The sequence below is a fragment of the Vulpes vulpes genome, chromosome 15, assembly GCF_048418805.1.
Source record: "Vulpes vulpes isolate BD-2025 chromosome 15, VulVul3, whole genome shotgun sequence".
NCBI classification, from domain to species: domain Eukaryota; kingdom Metazoa; phylum Chordata; class Mammalia; order Carnivora; family Canidae; genus Vulpes; species Vulpes vulpes.
This window is the reverse complement of record NC_132794.1, coordinates 87,066,658-87,087,046: the sequence shown is the minus strand read 5'-3', so window position 1 is coordinate 87,087,046 and position 20,389 is coordinate 87,066,658. Positions and strand designations below refer to the sequence as shown.

General features: G+C 45.0%; 2 protein-coding genes across 4 annotated transcripts in view; one reads left to right on the top strand and one right to left on the bottom strand.

The window, feature by feature from the left end:
- Positions 1 to 20,389, bottom strand: part of DNTT (DNA nucleotidylexotransferase) — a 188,798-nt gene that overhangs the window by 86,847 nt on the left and 81,562 nt on the right. The window contains exons 1-2 of one of the 2 annotated variants that reach the window (XM_072739646.1): positions 2,826 to 3,258; positions 2,703 to 2,742 (exon numbers count right to left, since the gene is read on the bottom strand). The gene's annotated coding sequence lies outside the window, so the exon portion shown is untranslated. Of the gene's footprint in view, positions 1 to 2,702; positions 2,743 to 2,825; positions 3,259 to 20,389 lie in introns of those variants that run through there. The other variant, XM_072739647.1, reaches the window with a different exon arrangement.
- Positions 1 to 20,389, top strand: part of BLNK (B cell linker) — an 81,797-nt gene that overhangs the window by 29,595 nt on the left and 31,813 nt on the right. Inside the window, exons 3-8 of one of the 2 annotated variants that reach the window (XM_072739649.1) lie at positions 1,595 to 1,644; positions 4,263 to 4,346; positions 10,081 to 10,121; positions 14,374 to 14,530; positions 15,859 to 16,025; positions 20,255 to 20,336. In XM_072739649.1, the coding sequence (XP_072595750.1) occupies positions 1,595 to 1,644; positions 4,263 to 4,346; positions 10,081 to 10,121; positions 14,374 to 14,530; positions 15,859 to 16,025; positions 20,255 to 20,336 (581 nt within the window). The remainder of the gene's footprint in view (positions 1 to 1,594; positions 1,645 to 4,262; positions 4,347 to 10,080; positions 10,122 to 14,373; positions 14,531 to 15,858; positions 16,026 to 20,254; positions 20,337 to 20,389) is intronic. The other variant, XM_072739650.1, reaches the window with a different exon arrangement.

The window sequence follows — 20,389 nt, the reverse complement described above, 5'->3', positions numbered from 1 at the left end:
GTGAAGCCCAAACCACAGATTTTATTCCTGGTCGGTGTTCAGTGACCACCAGACCCTTCCTGAGTCTGTCCTATGTCCTGAGATGATAACCTTCATACATTGTGGGGTATTAACATACTCTTTCTTTTCTCTTATGAAATGATGGCAATAATGGGTAGTGGTTGGTTTGTGTTTTTCAAAATTTTACCAGTCCAAGAACAGATTCGGCATCTTTCCTTGTTTGTTTCGTGCTTTTTCTCCCCCTATAACACTATGGCTAATCTTTCTCTCTGGAACTCATTATAAGTCTAATGATAATATCTCCCCAGCACACGCTAGCTTGCTATGAGAATTGAATGAAATAATCAATCTGAGAACCTTTGGTGAAACAAAAAGCAGAATTTCTATGCAAATATAAATATTGTTATTTTTGCAACATTACAGCTCTGGTTTGTCAGGCTTATTTTTTGTAATCAGACATGAATTTCTGTACTGTGTTTTTTTTTTCCCCAAAAGAAATGAAATGTTTTGCATGTAATGGTTACCTTATACCTTGCCTCTAAGAAAGGATATGATGTTTCAGTAAATAAAGGCTTCTGGATATAGGTTTTGTTTATATATACTTTAAATTTAATTAAGCAATGTATCCTTAAATAAAATGGGCAACTATTATGAAGAACAATAATTTACTAGAAAACCTACCCATTTCAAATAATAGAATGGAAAGTGTTGTTAGAACTTGTGATAAACCTAAAAATTGGGATCCATTTTTTGTTTTTTTTTTGGGGGGGGGATCCATTTTTAAAATGTAATTTTAGGGGTGCTTGGGTGGCTCAGTCAGTTAAGCATCTACCTTTGGCTCAGGTCAAGATCCCACAGTCCTGCTCTGCGGAAAGCCTGCTTCTCCCTCTCCCTCTGCCTGCTACCCCTCTGCATGTGCTCTCTTTCATTATGGCAAATAAATAAATAAAATCCTTTTTAAAATGTAAGTTTAATTTTCTTCTTTAAATGAGGAGGGAAGGATTGTGAATATTCAAACATTTTATATATGCATAAAGATGCTAAAGTAGTTTTGAGAGTTCCTGAAACAATTCAACTTCTAAATAAGCTAAATATCACGATCCCTAACCTGGAGATGTTCACTGCTCACTTATTTAGCATTTTTTAAATAGTGCCAAAATAATCTCAGTCCAACCAAAACCAAAGTGCTCATTATAGCTAATATTTTTCTTGTTATTTAAAACATTTGTTGTTATTTATTAAAATAGAGTTCATCTTCCCTTACTGTCCTATCAACCAATCAACATTTCTTTTCCTTGAACCTCTGAATTCTGTGCTTGCTAGGATTCTGAACTCTCAAAACCCTTCCACCACTTGACTTCACCTTTGCCAAGTCATAGCCCTGTTACACACTGGGGAGATGAGGGAGATAGAAGACCTCTGATTAATGACTTCACTACATTTATAATACATTTAGTTTTTCAATGTGGTGTGTCCAAAAGAAGCCTTTATTCTATTAGTTATCTGTCTGTTATTGCTATATCCGCTTATATTATGTGCCTTGACAATAGTTGTCCTACTCACTCACCATTTGTTTAATGGTTGTTATCTATAGGCTGAAAGTCAAAGCACCTCCAAGTGTTCCTCAAAGGGATTATGCCTCAGGTAAGAATATTTCTAAAATACTTGGACTCTTGACTAATCTCATGTTCATATTTACTTCTTGAAAACGGAACTATGTTCTACTCATTTGAAATCAAGAGTCCCCATCTTAATTTTAAGAATGTCCAATTCTATCAGGTATTTAACTATAGTGGAGTCATAGTATCCCACCCATCCATCATCCATCCATCTATCCATCCATCCATCCACTCATCTGGTTATCGAAAATTTATTATCTTCCATGTTCCAGGCACAAACAAGGTTCTAGGTAGAGATACAGTGCTAAACAAGACAGTATTATAGTCTCCCCACTCAGTATTTACAGTGAAGAAAAGAAGATATATTATGTAAAAGCAATTAGAGTTCAGGGTGATGGGGAAGCACAAAGTTTGATGCAAGTCCATACAGCAAGGTCTAATCTAATATGAGGTAGAGGGTGTGGAGGAAGCGGGCAAGGGAAGGCTTCCTGCATACAGAACTGTTAAAATGGATACTTGAGGGATGGGGGAGGGTGGTGAGGAGGGGAAGGGAGAGGATGAAGTACTGATGGCACATGGTTCACTCAGTCCTCTCTGACTTTAGCCCTGCTACCGTCTACTCATACCAACTAGGATCATTTTTGTCAGGGGAGAGTAGTTAATCTTCAGATTGGTATTGTTTATGGCAGTGGTGAGCAAACTAAATTATCCGATGTACTTCCCATTTCTAGAAGACTTGGGAAAATAGGTCTAAAATCTCTTTCTGCTGGCTTAAATTTAAAGATTTCCTGGACATGGACAGATCTATATAGCCCTTAAAAAAAGCCACAGGGCTACAGACATCAATGAAGTCTCTTCCTCTGCAGGGCAACAGCTAAAACCAAATCACAACTTTAAGGGATGCTTACTATTCTTTTTTTCTGTCACTGATCAAGATAGCAATAAATCAGACAGCTGAGTTCCTCTTAGGCACTAATTAAATCTTATCACACTAAGAAATGCCAACCAACATATCAAGCCTGGTGACTGACTTGCTGGACCACTTTCCCCATCTCCCTAGGTTACAGAATACTTATGACTTACCTTGCCAAGTCTCAACAGTTAACCAGGAGATTCCTTTGCACTGAAAAAATAAAAATAAAAATAAATATAGACCCTGTCCTGATCTTTAAAATATACCTGATCAAAGGCCAAGGGGAGGGGCACCTGGGTGGCTCAGTGGCTGAGCGTCTGCCTCTGGCTCAGGGCGTGATCCTGGGGTCCTGGGATCGAGTCCTACATGGGGCTCCCTGTGGGGAGCCTGCTTCTCCCTCTGCCTGTGTCTCTGCCTCTTTCTTTCTGGGTCTTTCATGAATTAATAAATAAAATCTTTAAAAAAAAAAAAGCCAAGGGGAAAAAGTCAAGGAGCTGCTTAGTTAACAAATAAGAACAAATTCATCCTTCTCTCCCAAGTTCTAAAAAAAGAAAAGAAAGCAAAACAAAGCAGACTACATCTGCCCAAGTTTTGATAGGAAAATTATAGAATCATGGAATCCCAGGTTAAAAAGGACCTCAGAGGTCAGGACCTCAGACTAACATCCAACCCAGTGCTTACAGCCACCCCACCACATGCACCACAAATGAGGCTCACTTTCTGTTTGGACATTTCCTGTAATGACCTTCCAAGCATATCTGTCCTGTCAAGGACAGATAGCTCCGGCAGGACAGAGATGCGGTCCATTTCCTTGTGGCCTCCTAAGTCTGTTTTCATGGCCACACAGCACAAGTCTTTAAACATTCAAGAAAACAGAAATAGAGTTGTGCTATGCACCTTCAAGGATAAAATTAAGAAATTAGGGTGTTTGAATGGTTCCTTCTCTAGTATCAATATCTTCAGGTGCTCCTGCTGTTTCACATGTTCTTTGGCTCATTCGACAAATATGACACAACTATGTTCTGTGTTATACTCGCTCTACTAGATGTGGGGAGTGGGGGGACAAAATGTAACCCCTGACTTTCAAGCACTTAATGACTAGTGGGGAGTCCAATAATAACTGAGAAAGCCAACAGGTCATTATTTGCTGAAGGTCACACAGTTGGTGGAGGGAAGCTCCACTGGCCGTTCCACAAACCCCTGAGTGGTAAGAATTGAATGAGGCCTCTCTCCCCTAATACCCAGGGGCTGTTGTAATAATTCTCTTCCCACCACTGACAGCATTCAGGGAGATCAGAGCAGTTATAAAGAGGGAGAGGGAATCCCTGGGTGGCTCGGGGATTTAGTGCCTGCCTTCGGCCCAGGGTATAATCCTGGAGTCCGGGGATTGAGTCCCACATCAGGCTCTTTGCATGGGGCCTGCTACTCCCTCTGCCTGTGTCTCTGCTTCATTCTCTCTCTCTCTCTCTCTCTCTCTGTCTCTCATGAATAAATGAATAAAATCTTTAAAAAAAAAAAAAAAGAGGGAGAGACCTCAGGACAAAGGAAGGTACTCAGAGAGATTCTTGGGTGAATGCCCACCACAGAAACACAGAGAATTCCTAACAACCTTCTGTCCACTAAAGCAGTGAGCTATAACACCACTTTTCCCATGCCATGATGTCCTTACTGAAGCCAGCATTCACTTGATTTTTTTGTCTCCCTGTCTCCACTCTGACTGGTGGTACCAGCAAGCCTGACACGGGGAGAGCTGCACTCACCATCAGCCCTGCCTCATGGAACTAAGACTAGAGGAATGAAACTTGGACTCGAAGGTATTTGAAAGCCTGGGAAGTCCTGAAAGACCACTCAACCCTAGCTTCTCGTGTTAGGGATACTTGGAAACCAGACAGGCCAAGTGGCTGCCCATGGTCATCCAGCTGGATGATGGCCAAGCCAGGACTAATTCCTCCATTTCTGCACACCCACCTGCTATTAACAGGGCTCTGAGAAGGGATGAAGGGACATGCAGCAAAGGGACTTTTTAAAGATGTTAAGTATTTAGAGGACTCCTGGGTGGCTCACTGGTTGAGCCTCTGCCTTTGGCTCATGGCATGATCCTGGAGTCCTGGGATTGAGTCCCACATTGGGCTCCCTGCATGGAGCCTGCTTCTCCCTCTGCCTCTCTCTCTGTCTCTCTGTCTCTCTGTCTCTCTGTGTGTGTGTGTGTGTGTGTGTGTGTGTGACTCGTGAATAAATAAATAAAATCTTCTTTTAAAAAAAAGATGCTAAGTATTTAGATGCAAATCACCATTCCTAGCCAGCTCAGATCCGCTCCCCACATAGTCACATCCCTTTCTCCTTTTGGGATGTACCCAGTGGGACTGTTGCCTGGCTGCCTCCCCCACAGCTTCTGTAGTTCTTCTTTCTGTTCCTTCCCTGAGACTGCCTCCACCACCACATCTAGCCCGGGCTCCTTCCTTCTTTCCTTCCTGCATCCCACTGTGGTATTCCCACTGGTTCCCCACATACCACCACCAGTTCCATAAGAGGAGAAGCTGGCAAGCCCAGTGGCCCAGAGTATGGCCTCTAGAGCTGAATCAGGGCCACAACTGAATGCATGTCAGGCACACAGCTTGGAGCGCACCCCTCAATGCCCGGAGTCGCTGGCGCTGCTCATGACCCAGAACAGAAAGGCTCAATTCACACTCTTGGCTTCACCCCTTTGCTCAAGCTCTCATCACAGAGTCCTTTACTATCTTTGCAGCCATCCCTTCCCATTCCCAAGACCCCCAGTGTGGTTCAGCCTCTGTCTTTATGCCTGAATTACTCACACACCATCCTCATCAGCCTCCCTGCCTCCAGCTTGTCATTGGGACCTACAGTAGCCTCTGTGGCTTGAACAACCCTTTGGCTGGCAACAAATCTGGCTTTGTTTTCTCCCCTGACTCTTCAGTACAGCTTGCTCATTCCAGGAACATCTATGCCTTACAGATGCTTCTTCTAGCTGTCAGCTAAACCCTGCTTCTGTGGATGACACTCAGGCCTCAGCCTTAGGCGGTAGAAGGAGGATGCTCTCCCTCATCTTCATCCTCTCGTTCAAGTCCTGCCTGTCCTCCAAGGCCCAGGTCAATCCCACCTTCACAACACAACCTCATACAGCCCCTCAACTTTTGCTGAGCACACCCTTCACAGAACTTTCCCAGCACCTGGCCATGATTCTAGCTGTTGAGACGTTGGTCAGGAGAGCTTACACTGCCCTGGATTGTCCTCAGTATGATACATGACTGTTCTTCTAGACTCTAGCTCTATTACCTCCAAGGCTGGGTGAGAAGATCTTGGACTTTGGGATCCTTTAGCCCTGGGTCAGAATTCTGGCTTTGGCCCTATAACATTGTGAACCTAGAAAAGTTTTATTACTTCCCTGAGCCTCAGATTCTTGCTTGGAGATGAGAATGCTGATCTATCCTTCAGGCTATTATGAGCATTAAAGTAGATTAATAACAACAAGCAGCATCCGTTACACTCTTACTCCTGTCAGGCACCCTTATATGCACTTTCCCTGGCTATTTCTTTTTGTTCTCCCAAAACCCCATGACACAGGAACAACTTTTCATGTCCATTTCAGTGGTGAGAAAACAGATGTGCAGAGGTTAAGCAATTTACCTGTTCATGCTGCTAGCAAGCAGCAAAATCAGGATTTTGATCAAGGCAGCCTAACCCCAGAGCCGAAGCTCGAAGCCCTGGAGAGGACATGGCATAGTGCCGTGTCTCATAGTGCCAGGTGCTGTACCCACAGGCTTGGGGAGGCATGTGAATCACAAAGCCTGCGCCAGGCAAGAGGAGGAGTCCCTCTATTATGTGGCATGGGATTGTGTCACTGTAAATAGAACATCAACCCCAAACCAGGTACACGACACAATGGGAAAGGCTTTCCCTAATAAGGAAGCCCAACCAGCCTTTCAGCTCCCTCCCAGAGACGTGCAACCTTACATCCCAAGTTAAACCACCTGGCCCATCCATACTAAACTTGAACTTAACCTCCTGAAAGTGTCACCCTCTGCACTAAAGGCTTCCTTGGGTCTATTTCTCTATGGTAGCCAAGTTGTGTGGTTGCGATTACAGTGAAATAGAATTGATATTGTTTTGAGGGTTTATTAAGACATACCAATACCCAAAACAACAATAAGTAACATTAATACAGCATTTATCATGTGCCAGGCTTTGTGAAGCACTTTACATGCATTGTATTACTTGAGTCTCATAAAAAACATGAGGCAAGTACTATTCTTACCCTTGTTTCACAGGCGAGAAATTGAGCTTTAAACAACGAAAGTCCTGGTTCACTGCCCAGCAGGTAGTAAAGAGCAGAGCCAGGATTTGAACCTGGGGGCCTGATTATAAAACCACAAGCCACTCACTTTAGGAGGCTCCCCGAGATGCTGGACCACCACCCAGTACTCTGGATCTAGTACTTTGGACCATCATGCTTTTTAGTTTGGGAAATGACCCACAGGCTGTGACTTAAAGAGTAGGATATTGTGAGCTGCCCCTAGGAGCAGAAGATGGGTGTAGCTGGGAGAGGGAGGGGTACCATGAGGCAATCGCTCCCACACGGTGATGCTTATCTCTCTTTTCTGCCTCAATGCTCCCCAATGCTGGATTGGGCCATCCTTGTTTTTCCGAGATTTTTTGTTTTTTAAGATTTTGTCTATTTATTCATGAGGGACACACAGAGAGAGGCAGAGACACAGGCAGAGGGAGAAGCAGGCTCCATGCAGGAAGCCCAATGTGGGACTCAATCCCGGGGCTCCAGGATCGCACCCTGAGCCAAAGCAGATGCTCAACCACTGAGCCACCCAGGTGTCCCTCTCGTAGATTTTATCCAAAGGCTCAGTAGAGGGTCAGACACTTTACATGAAATTCCAGCTGCAGGGGCCATGCAGCCTCAGGCAGGTTTTGCAACATCTCTTAGCTCCAGTTTCTTGTTTTTTGCGACTATAAAATTGAAACATGATAGCACCTACCACAAAGCACTATTTGAGGATAATGGAGAATATACACTTACCCTAGCACTGAGCACATAGGATGTGTTTAATAAATGGAAACTATTATTATTATTCTAATTTTCATTCTTTCAACTCATTTGTTTGTTCATACTTTTATTACCGCATGGATTACAAATGCCAAATGTCATTCAGACACAAAGATAAATTAAATAGGCCTTGTTTTTCAGTACACAGAGACACACAAATGATCATAGCACAGGCGCAGAATAAAGCACATGTGTCATCAAGGTACCCACAGCACCTACGAGGGCCTAGAGGAAGGAGTCATGGGTTATAACCTGAGGGACTGGGGAAAACCATGTGGCAGAGGTATAACAGGGATTTCCACGCAAAGAAGGAAGATGGGGGGAATAGCCCGGGCAGAGAACTATCAAAAGCTCAGGCTGGGAAGAATATGCTGCCCAGTTTCACTGTGAGAGCGTGGAGGCATTTGGACAGGTCAACACAGGGCCTTGACTTTACTCCATAGGGAGCCACTGATGATTCTTGAGGAAAGAAGCAGCATGATCCAAACTTTATTTTAAGAAAATAACTAGAAGCAGTACAAAGTATGTGTTGGAGAGGAAAGATAATGGGGAGCAGAAAAATAGATAGCTTCTCCAAGTATTTTCAGTAGTGACTGACCATAAAGCGGGCCCTGGCTCTCTGAGAAAAGGCTGAACACCAGTTCACCAAGGCAGAGAAGTGTGTTTCATAAAGATATTTATAATGATTCCTACTTAAATGTTGAAACAAATACGTCTTGCACCTTAAGTGCTGACCTTCAATTATCCCCAATTAAGGTATCCCAATTATACCTTAAAGTTTTAGAAATGTATTCCACCTCTGTGTCAGGTATTGACATATTGGAAGGAGGACTCATTTACCATTTACCTAGTCTTCTTGAGTTTCTTGGAAAACCCCAGTGGTCGCAGTGCACTCTAATTCGGTATAAGCTAGCCCAAATCATAATTTAATAAGAATTATCTTCTGTTAATGTCAAAGTCTGACCCATTATTTGGCTCACAGAATAAAGCTCCTTCAGGGCACCTGGGTGGCCCAGTGGTTGAGCGTCTGTCTTTGGTCAGGCAGTGATCCCAAGGATCCTGGGATCAAGTTCCACATTGGGCTCCACACAGGGAGCCTGCTTCTCCCTCTGACTATGTCTCTGCCTCTCTCTGTGTATGTCTCACGAATAAAGAAATAAAAATCTTTAAACAAAGAAGAAGAAAACTCCTTCTTAGTACCTATCATGTTTTTCCCAAGAGAAGGCACTGTTGCTGCCATAGTTTATTTAAAATCTGGCCACTCTGATCTGAACACCTCCTTCAGGCCCCTATTTTTGCTTGGCAATTCCTTTCCTTGTGCCTCTTTGAAGTCCACTGGAGCTGGACTCAAGGGTCTGCCATCGCAGGGACTGGAAATAGCAAGAAAAGTTTCTCTTGAGGCTCTAGAGGCGTCTGGGACTATCCACTGGGCTGATCAGTGGGATGGGAGGAGAGCTCAGAGCCTCTCTGGCACAGTCGCTGGAGCCACTCTGCTATGTGGCTGTGCCACAGCCAACCCTGTGCCTGGTTGATTGCCCACATAGCTGAGCGAATTGTATTTAACCTCTAATGTCAGTTTATGTGATGGGATGGATGCTAAGCTTCTCATACTCTAAATGTGTTTTGAAGAAAGGGAGTCAGATAGTCTCTTTGGCTGTCATAATTCAGATCTAGTTTATTCTTCAAGATCCTAAGCTCCCTGAGACCTGTCATATTCATTTTTATCCTGCCTGTGGAGCCTATACCCTGGCATTCAAAGGCAGTGAGGCAGCGTGGCACTGGAGTCCAAAGCATGCACTTACAAGTCAGCCTGCAGGGCTCAATTCCTGGCTCTACTATTTGCTATCTGACCTTGGGCAAATGACTTATTTTTGCTAGGCTTCAGTTTCCTCATAAGGTTTTTGAGAGAGCTATGTGAGTGCAAAACTCTGATAATATTGCTTGGCATGTAGCAAAGCACTGGGTAAATGCTTCTTAATAAGAAAGTCAAAGTTAGAGCTACAGAGAATCACAGAAGTGATCTCGTCATCTTGTAGATCTTGAAACTGAGGCCCAGAGATGTTAGCTGTCTTGTCCACTTTCCGACTAGTTAGGAGCAGAGCCTGCATGGGAATTTTGGTCAATGGGACTCTCTGTCCAGTGCTCTTCCTACTATACCATCCACATATGATTCATAGAAATCCTTAGAAGCAACATGGTATGAATTGCAGGTGCCCCCTGGGTTATTTGAAAGTCTTCTTAACAAAGACAGACATGGTTCAGATGTACCATTTCTCTTCAGTGAGACTTCCCTGTATGCTTTGAGAATTGATTTCTTTGAAAAAGAGGGGTTGAAAGTGGATGAAGATGAGATAAGTGAACAGAACCAGGGAGCCCCAGGACAAAGAAGGCAGGCGTGGGGTACTGGTGGACAGGGTGGAGCTGGCCAGCTGAGATTCATGTTTGTGCCTTCTGCTTCCCACATGCCATTGCAGAGAACCCTGTTGACGAAGAGGAGCAGTGGTCAGATGACTTTGTAAGTATTTGCTCCTGGGAGGAGACAGTTGTGGTTTCCACCAGGGTCTGTGGGAGGCCTTTGCAAGAGCCTGTTTCTGAACGATATGCTGGTGGCCAGGGGTACACCACAGTAGAGCCATGACTGGGCTGGAAAGGCCACCCATAGACAAGGCAGCGAGAACCTCCTAACGGCCAACTTGACCTAGTGCCACCATGTGCCAGGCTAAGTGCCTTATCCACATTGCCTCATGCAGTCTTCCCCACAGCCCTATGTCTAGGCATTCTTATCCTCATCTTTGGTGCTGCTATTCAGAGTACTCACCAGCACAGCCAAAACAAACATGAAATGTTTTTGAATATCTCTGTATCAGTTGACAAATGCCTCTGCCCAGAATTCCTCAGCACTCCATCACTGCCTGGGCCTTATCTAAGAGCCCTAAACAAACCCACACCAAAGAGTGAATGCCTGGCACATCAGGGGGCCTCTGGGACACCCTTTAGGGCCAAGTCAGGACCTGGGCCATGCTGGTTATGTCAAACATTTTGAATATCAGCCCTGCTCATTTTACTGGTAAAGAAACCAAGGCACAGCAAGTTTAAGTAACTTGCAGTTTCAAAATTCAAACCCAGGCCCTCAGATCTCAAAATCAGGCTTTTAAACTCCAACATGCTTGCTGTAACCAAGAGGACAGTAGCAGATGCTGGGGACCACAGAGCGAGCAAGGGACGTGACCACAATGACACTGGAGGGTGATATGTCAGAGATAACTGTCAATCTCTTCAAGGTGCAGCCCACACGGCCCCAGTGGTCATTTCTCTCTGGGGTGCAGTCTTGTTGGGACAATACATCCTAAAAACTTTTACACAACCATTATTTCTCATTTATATCAAACTCAGCCAGAATGTTAGCTGGCTGCACTCTTTGTGTGTTTTATCGGGACAGGATCCAAGAGGGCCTCCACACAGCCGCCCACCCCATTTTACAGATAAGGAAACCAAGGCTAAGAAAGTGAAAAGGACTTGCCCAACAGCCACTCTGTTACTCAATGGCCCAGTTGGAATTAGAGCCTAGGACTCCTGTCCACTGAGCCTGAGCCCAGCTCCACACTGTGTACACCAGCTGGAGTTTATTCAGAGTGTTATGAGACAGGAGTATCTCCTTTCTCAATTGCAGAGAAATGATCTGTAAAAAAGAGGGGATAAGAAGGCCTCTCTGCAGGTCACTTGGGTGTGGAGTTCCTTCCAGGCCTGCGCAGCCACTGATCCTTCAGAAGCACTGTGGTTGCGCCCCCTGCTGGCTGCACGCTGCCAGACACAGCGGAAGCAAAGTTGAGAGCTGGTCTGCATCCACAGGGAAGTCCAGAAAATGGAGCTCCCTGGCTGAATAAAAAGAGCACAATGTGGGGACTTAGAACACACAAATAAAATCATCCTGGAGAGGAGGGGATAATTTGTGTCCCAAAGCCAAATAACTAAAATTAAGGTACCAGCTGCCATAAGGATTGAGTAAACATTCACTCACAATTATTTTGACCTTATTGGGTTCCCATTGTACAGAGAATGAAATCCAGGCCTGGGGCCTCCAAGACAGATGAGATCCAGCCCCTGCGGACCTGTCCAGCCTCAGCAGGGCCTTGTGTACCACGGCCCGGTGCACACATCTGCCCCCAGCTGTAGGACAGGCCAGGGTCATGCCTGCTCAGTGATTTCAGACTCGTGGACCTCTGGCAGGCAGAGGAAGAAGGCAAGAGAGGGGGAAGCAAAGAGCGTCACCATCCTTCCTCATTTGCTCTGCTCTTTCTTGTCCTTCAGGCTTGGCTTCACTTTTTCTCAGGAAGGACTTTGCTGCACCTGATGTAGAATCCCGCACCCCATTGCTCTGACTCAGGACCCTGAACATTCCCTCAAGGGCATCTACCACTAGTGATAGCTGTTTTATGTTTGGTTTTCTACTTATTATCTCTTAGTCACTATTTATTTATCATTGTTTTCCCCTGCTAAAATATAAGTCCTGTGAGGGCAGGGACTGTGCTCAGAGTCAAGCACGATGGCTGGCACACAATAGGTGCTCACTAAATATTGACTGATTAACTGAATGAACGAATGAATGAATGGATAATTTGACAAGGCTTTTGCCTGAATACACATTCCCTTCTTCAAAGTTTCCATCCCACTGTCCAACATATTCCACTTGCTCAAGTATTAACTGAATGAATGAAAGAATGAGTCTTGTTTGTCAGAATATAGAATAATTTGAGGGGAGGTTTCTTTTAAACTGTTCCTTCAGAAGTTTGAAGAGACTCCCCTCTAATTCTCTTGATTAAAAGGCAATCATTTCACTATGCTGGAAATAGGAAGGGCCTCAAAGTAGCCTCCCACAGAAAAGACCTTCCAAATGAAGGGGCAGCTCAGCACTTCCGAGCACCCACGTCCTCCTCCTCAGTTGCCTTCAGAGCCCGGGGTGCAGCTCAGCTCATTCATTCACTGCATGCTGGGGCCTGGACACACTGTCTCAGCCCAATAGTCCTCATGGGGCTTATGGTCTGGGAGGTGGCCCAGTGTCAGCGTTGGGCTGTCAGCCAGGAGCAGCTGATGTGAAGTCGCTCTACCTCTACCTTCTCTGCCCCTTCGGCCAGCCTGGTCATCTCAGTCTGCCCAAGGGGCTGTAGGACCCCTGTGCCCGCCCCCCAGGATGCACATGGCTCCCCAGCCTCCAGGTGATCAAGTCTAGGAAGCCCGGTGCCTGCTCCACGACAATTGAGACAAAGTGGGACACCCAAACCAGCTCCCACCCAGGACCGTGTGTCTGCTTTTTTCACTTTCCAGATGGTTATTAGAGCAACCGTTTCTCAGCACGTTACGACGTCTCCCTAGGATGCTGCAACAACAGCGACCATGTCCTTGCATAGGCCAGGATGAGGGGGGTCCCAACAGCCTCAGGCTGGGTGGGAGGAGCCTTGTCAAGCCAGGCTCTTATCCCCAGCCACCCTCCTGCTTCCACTCCACCTCCCAGGTGGTCTGAGAACAGCTATGGCTTCTCCAGAACACAGATCGCAGACTTAAATTACTCAACTCATCATGCCTCACTTTCTCTGAGGACTTAAAAAAAAAAGCTCTCCTACAATCGTGGTAAGGGGCACCTGAGGTATGCAGTGCATAGAAATGTCAGTTACAGTAATAATTACCATTACCAGTATTCTATTTAGCCTAATTTCATATTCCTGGTCAGGATAGATTATTGAGTCTCCCTACCTGCTGGTAAGGGAGCTTGGGGAAAGCTCTCTCTTCAGCCTTTCTCCGTCCCTCTCCTATTCACTCCACTCCTCCCCTCTCACCAACCCCACCCCCCGACCCCCACCCCCAGACTGAGGAGAAGAGCAGCCCTCACTCCCTTACTCAGCATTCACTGCTGCCATACTGTGCTCCTGCCCTGCGTGTTCATTGGCGAATCATGTGAGCATCTCACAGTGTGTCAGGCAGTGTGGGCCAAGGACCTCTTAAGTCCTGGATCAAATATTTCCTGCACATGAATATATGTACATGTGAAGTATTAGCTAAGTTATCCCTGAACAAAATGCACAAGAAGCTAGGAACTGTGCCCTGGGGGAGGAACTGAGAGGCAGGGAGAGAGACTTGATTTACATCCTTTTGAACTGTGTTGATATATTTTCAATATACATTGAATATCCAATATTCAATCATTTTAATATAGACTTAAATAAAATTTATATTAAAAACAAGGAAAACAAAAAAGGAAGACAATGGATTCTGGGTCAGATAGAAAGTTTAGCCCCCACAGCTTACCAGCTCCGTTGAAAAACAAACAAACCTCATCTCCTCAGAGGTATCTGTGTATTCTGTGTAGCCCTTTACCCTCTCCTTACTAATTTTTTTCCTCGACTGTCAGCATTCATGATAAATGAAACCTATTGGTTATTTCTATTTTATTGGGTCCTTTTCTGTTTTTTTAAAAATGTATTTTATCTCCGACTGTTCTTCTTTGCAGACACACAGAGTTTCAGCCACCCTTCCTGTTAAATGGCCCACATGCTCCCCCAGGATAGTGGTTCAGGTGATAAATTCTGGAGGCAGAAAGGCTTGGCCTCAACCCCAGCTTTGCTTCTGATGGCTGCCCAACCTTGCTTAGCCAACCCTTCCAAGCCTTGCTCTCTGGTCCCTACACTGGGGGAGCAGTTCCCACCTCGTAAAGCCAGAGCTGTTCTGATGACTGAACATAGATGGGGCACTGAGCATGGGGTCTGCACTTGCAGGACAGCGACTATGAACACCCAGATGAGCACTCGGACTCAGAGATGTACGTGCTACCTGCTGAGGAGACTGGGGACGACAGTTACGAGCCGCCACCTGCGGAGCAGGAGACAAGAACCATTCACCCAGCCCTGCCCTTCACCAGGGGCGAGTATGTAGGTGAGGCAGCCCCACACCATGGACACTCAGCCTACCACAAGGGAAGGGGGGCAAGCTGGGGTGGCGAGATGGTGGGCGCCTCTCACTCTCACCACCTCCACACAAGTCAGCTGCTCACAATAAGCCATGGAACCCCCAGACAGAAAGCTTGCCCGTCCAAGGAGGAAAGGTATCTTTCCTAAATCATGAATGTTGAAAACAGGTAAAGGATAAAACATGATGCAGTGAACTATACCCTTCAACGAGGCAGGAGCAGGCACCACGGGGAGAGCAGGTGGGGCAGTTGCAAGAAGCCCAGCAAGCACCGGGCAGACACAGTGTGAGTGCCTGGGCTGTTCCCAGGGTGAGGACTCTAGGCAAGTCCTATGATAAGACTTTCCTGTGATGTATCAGTCTGAATCCATGCTTAGATTCCACTGTACAGACTCCATTGCCTCACTCCTCCACTGGGTCCTGTTGGTGTCTTAGTCCTGTTTGTTAGGCCTCCACTCTGCCAGACACACTGTTTCCACTGCTTTCTTCCTAATCCCTACAAAAACCCTTCTAAGATGGCTATTAGGATCCTCACTTTAAAAATGAGAAATGTGAGTCCTGGAGAGGTTGAATAATAAATAGCCCAAACGAGCCCAGACAGTGAGAGGCAGAGCAGGGGACCCAACTCAAGGCCATTTGGCTTTGGATCCTGTGCTCCTTCCCTGACGCATGCCTAGGACACAGTCCCCAGTGAGGGGTAACTCAGGGGCACGCCATGATTTGAGGGAAATATTGAGGGGAAAAACGTGTAGGTTCACTCAGATGGGTAGTTGCAACCCTGAATACAACTTAGAAAAAGCTAGAAAACTTTTGAAACCTATAATGCCAGGACCCTCCCCTCAAGTTCAAATTAGTGTGTCTGGGGTGGGGCCTGAGCCTTGGCATTTTCTTAACGTTCCCCAGGTGGTTCTTGTGTGTAAGGAAGATTGAGGATCACTGCCCATAAGTGTTCATGGAGCAAAGTGAACCTTTGAGGAGCACACTCCTCTTAGGCTTCCCTGCCAAGGTCATCCATCCACTGTGTTTGGCAGAGTGCTAGGCGGTTGGGTCTCCTGAGTTGGTGGGTCTCCATCACTCCCCTGGGAGGATGTTTTTGATGAGGACATTCTGTTGGTTTTTATAACATAAGTCAACAGGGAGTTGACATTTTTTGCCTAAATGCCATTTTACACTTTTAAGGGATGCCCTGATTAATCATTTGTGACTACATAGATGCTGGTGGTGGTTTTATTCTTTGGCCCAGGGAATGATCCAGAGCCCCTTTCATCTTCTACTTTGTTGTTGTTCCTTTCAAGACAATCGGTCAAGCCAGAGGCAGTCTCCGCCCATCAGCATGACACTTCCCAGTAAGCCTGACTGGCCTCCGCCAAAAGCAAAAGCCAGGCTGACCTCCACTCTGCCGGCTCTGACTTCTCTTCAGAAACCTCAAGTCCCACCCAAACCCAGGGAACTTGAGGATGAGGTAACATAAATCTGTCCCCCAGGCTTCACTGCGAAGCGAAGTGGAAAGTGGATGCAGGGGGAGGGGGAAAGGGCCTGGATGGTCTGGCCTCTGGCATGCCTTCCTCCTCCGTGTTCCCCGCTCTCCTGCCAGCACTTGCCACCCGTCCCACTTTCCACTGGTAAACCAATAGGGGTTTTTTCTCCCTAAAAAGGGCATATGTGGCCTTATTTTAAGGATTTTCACTCCCATGCTCCATGGGTAATACCAGTACTGGATCTGTGCCCTTCTTACTAGCCTCCCCCCTCTCTCCTTGGTTTCCTGCCAATCTTCTTCCTTCATAAGAGATTTCCCTATTGTTATTGTCCTTTGCTTCTCTGCCCTGTCTGCCTTGCTTTCTTTCCTCTATCTTCTTTTCTCTCTGCTTCTCCACGTTTCTCCTATAAGATACACAGGTATGTGGGCAAATGATGGAGACCGCTTGTCCTAGGGAGGCCCTGCCCAACCTATGGAGGAGCCGGCACCTCAGACACTACTACTATCCAGGGACCCACCTTTGCAGATTGTCCAGGACTCCATCCTGGGTTTAGCTCATTATCTCTCTTCTGTCAGCATCCAGGTTTTATGAGTCTTCCTCCCTATGGAATAGCTTCCGTTTGAAAAGGAACCAATAAACTCATTCAGACTGTGGTGGGAATGACTGATAAGGCTTAAATCTGTTGTGGCTCCAGAGGTCCTTGCGTTTTAAATAAGGACAAAGGCAAGCCCCCAAACTTAGCCATTAGGACAACCCTACAAGTTGAACAGCCTCAGAAGCAAAATAACAATAAAGGCAACTCTTAAATATGCCTGGACATAATTTTACTACAGCTTTTGAAGAAATAACTTGTTTCTAAATGCCTGTAGGTGACAAAACCTATAATGTATAAACATGTTGTACAACAACCTACATTTGCACCTTAATATGATTTGTAGCCCAGCAGGAATTGGAAAAGAGAAACTTTTAAATAAGATAGAGGCAGTGTTTAGACCCACTGCTGCTTTGACCCTTACTAGCTGTGTGACATTGGGCAAGCTGGATAACCTCTCTGAGCCTCAGTTTTTAATCTCTTTAGGTTGCTTTAAGGATTTAGTAAGAGAACATATATACAGCACTAAATACAGTGCCTCATACGTGGAAGCACTCCATGTGTCATATATTCCTTTCTAAGCATGTTCTAGATTCTTTACAAAATCCAATTTTCTAGCTTCTCCTGAAAACTGAAAACCTGGCAACACTGGGCCAGTCGTGGCCTCAAAGCAGCTGAGCCTCATGGCAATCCCTGACCCCTGTTTCCACTGGTCATAATTCCCACCCCTCATATAAGGCGTGCACGCATCCTTCCTCCACACCCGTCCCCATAACTGTCTCCTGCCTGCCTCTGGAAGTGGTTTAGTTTCTGACTTCTATGCTAGGGCTCATTTAAGTCAGAGAGGCAGCTGACAGAGAGAGAAAGGATGGGTTGCCAGCCCTCAGTCTGTCTGTCTGAGAGGCAATGCTGACTTTTTGGGGTGAGAAGAGGCTGGCAGGAAGAAGCTGAGCAGGAGACAGGATGCAGAGACCTGCTGTTAGGGGCTCACTGTAAATTCTTTCAGCATTTGGCAAATCCATATGAAGATATAAATTCAGACACAGAATATGGATGAATACGGTGGTACGTTATATAAGGCTCTCCATTTCCGTGAACAGCTGACAGTGGACCCCTGTGGGGAGACGCAAAGTTTTGCTAATACCAGCCTTGTGGAGGTGGCTGGGGCACGTCTGAACCAGTGGGAAAAGGAGAAGTATGGAGGAGGCTGCGTTCTGGAATGGGCAGATGGACAGTCAAGATAAGAAAGAGGTTAAAAAAGAAAAAATAGGCCAACATTAAGATCTGCCTGAACCATCAGATAGGAAAAGAAGAAGTCAAGCACGCATAAATAACTAAAAATATTTAGCTCTGCTGTACAAATTACAGGAAAAGTATGGGGGTACAGGCTAACTGGAGAGTTGAAGGGAACAAAACGTAGGAGGAAGAAGCATTTGTGCTATAAGGACAAGAGTAGCTGGCACTTAGTGAGTGCTAGAAATCAACTGGTGTTCTGAGGGCTTTATATTTGTCCCATCAAGCCTTCCCAAGAACCCCATGAAATGGGTACTATCATCCCCATTTTATAGATAATAAATTGGAACAGATGAGGTGCAAAGGGGTTGAAAAACTTGCCCAACGTCACAGAAGTCAGATTTGGAGATAAAGAAATAGATGAGCAATAGCAATTAAATGAAGAGAGGGTAGAAATTGGGGAGAAAGAGAAGGTCCTAGAATGTAGTGGATAAGAGTATGGGCACTGGATCCTTGAACTGATTCTTGAATCCCTACTACTTTTTAACTATTAGGACATGAGAAAGCTACTCAACTGCTCTATGCCTTGGGTTCTTCGAGTTTCTTCTTCATGAGGTGGAGCTGACAGTAGCACCTACCTTATTGGGTTGTTGTAAGGATTGAGTGAAATAACACATGTAAAGTACTCAGATGAGCACTTGCTAATAAGTGCTCAATAAATGTTTGGATTTTGTTTCTCTAGAATCCATCTGGGCTACCCACCAAGATGGGTTGCAAAAAACCACATTTGGGATCTGATTATCTCCTTGGCTTCCTATCAATATAAAATCACTTCCTCCCCTAATTTATGGTCAACTGATTATTGACAAAGTTGCCAAGACCAGTCAGTGGGGAAAGAATCATTTTTAAACAAATTGTGCCAGGATAACTATATATCCACATGCAAAAATGTGAGAGTGGACCCATGTCCTGCCATAGAAAAAAATCACCAAAAATAGATCCTAGATGTAAATGTAAGAGCTAAAACTATAACATTCTTAAAAGACAACAAGGACATAAATCTCTACAACCTTGCATTAGACAGGAGTGTCTTACATATAGCACCAAAAGCACGAGCAACAATAGAGAAAATAGATAAAGTGGGATTCACAATGTCAAACGTTGGTGCTGCAGGTGACACCACCAAGAAAGTAAGAAGATAACCTACAGAATGGGAGAAAATTTTTGCAAATTGTATACCTGATAAGAGGCTTCTATTTAGAGCATTTAAAGAACTCTTCCAACCTAATAATAAAAAAGACAAAAAAAAAAAAAAGACAAATAACCTAACTAAAAAATAGGCAAAGAAGTCGTAGAGGCTTTTATCTAAAGGAGGTATAAAAAGGGGGGCACCACCTCAGTGTTTGAGGGTCTGCCTTTAGCTCAGATCATGATCCCAACGTCCTGGGATGGAGTCCTGCATCGGGCGCCCTGCAGGGAGTCTGCTTTTCCCTCTGCCTGTGTCTCTGCCTCTCCCTTTGTATCTCTCATGAAAATTAAATGAAATCTTAAAAAAAAAAAGATGCTCCACATCATTAACCATCATAAATGCAAATCAAAACTAATTAGATACCACTGCATGTCTCAGGATAGCGATATTCAAAGATAGACAATAACAAGTGTCAGTGAGGACGTGGAGAAACTGGAGCCCTCTTACACTGCTGGTAGGAATGGAAAAGAGTGCAAATGGAATGGAAAACTTTGGAAAAACAGTTTGGCAGTTCCTCAAACTTAAACAGAGAGCTACCATATGACCCAGCAATTCCACCACTCAGTATATTCCCAAGAGAAATGCACATTTACACAAAAACATGTACATGAATGTCCTTAGCATCATGATTCATAATAGCCCCCAAAGTGAAAACAACCCAAATGTCCCCCACCAGATGGATAAACAATATGCAGTATATTTATATAACAGAATATTATTTGGCCACACAAGTTAATGAAGTACTAACATGCGACATGGTTGAACCTTGAAATTAGTACACTATATGAAAGAAGTCACTACACATTATGTGATTCCATTTCTAATGTGATGCCAAGAATGGGAAAATCTTAGTGATAGAAAGTAGATTAGTAGTTGACTAGGTTGGGGAAGTGGTAGGTGAGAGGTGACAGGGCTCCTTTTGGGGGCAATGAAAGTGTTCTAAAATTAAATTGTGGTGATGCTTGCACACTCTTCAAATACACTAAACCCACCAAGTTCTACACTACACGGAGAAGAATTTAATGGTATATGAATTAGATCTCAATAAAGGTATTAAAAAAAAAACAAACTCCTTCCCAGATAATAAACCTGGCCAGAGTGGACAGCTCCCTCCTCATTCACCTCTGTACTTCTTCCAGGTGGATTATGTGGTCCCTGTGGAGGATGGAGATGAGAACTACATTCACCCCACAGAAGGCAGTTCGCTCCCGGCAGAAAAAGGCAAGAGTTTGTAGTTTTAAGCACTTGAAATGTTTAGTGGTTGAGGGGGGGTG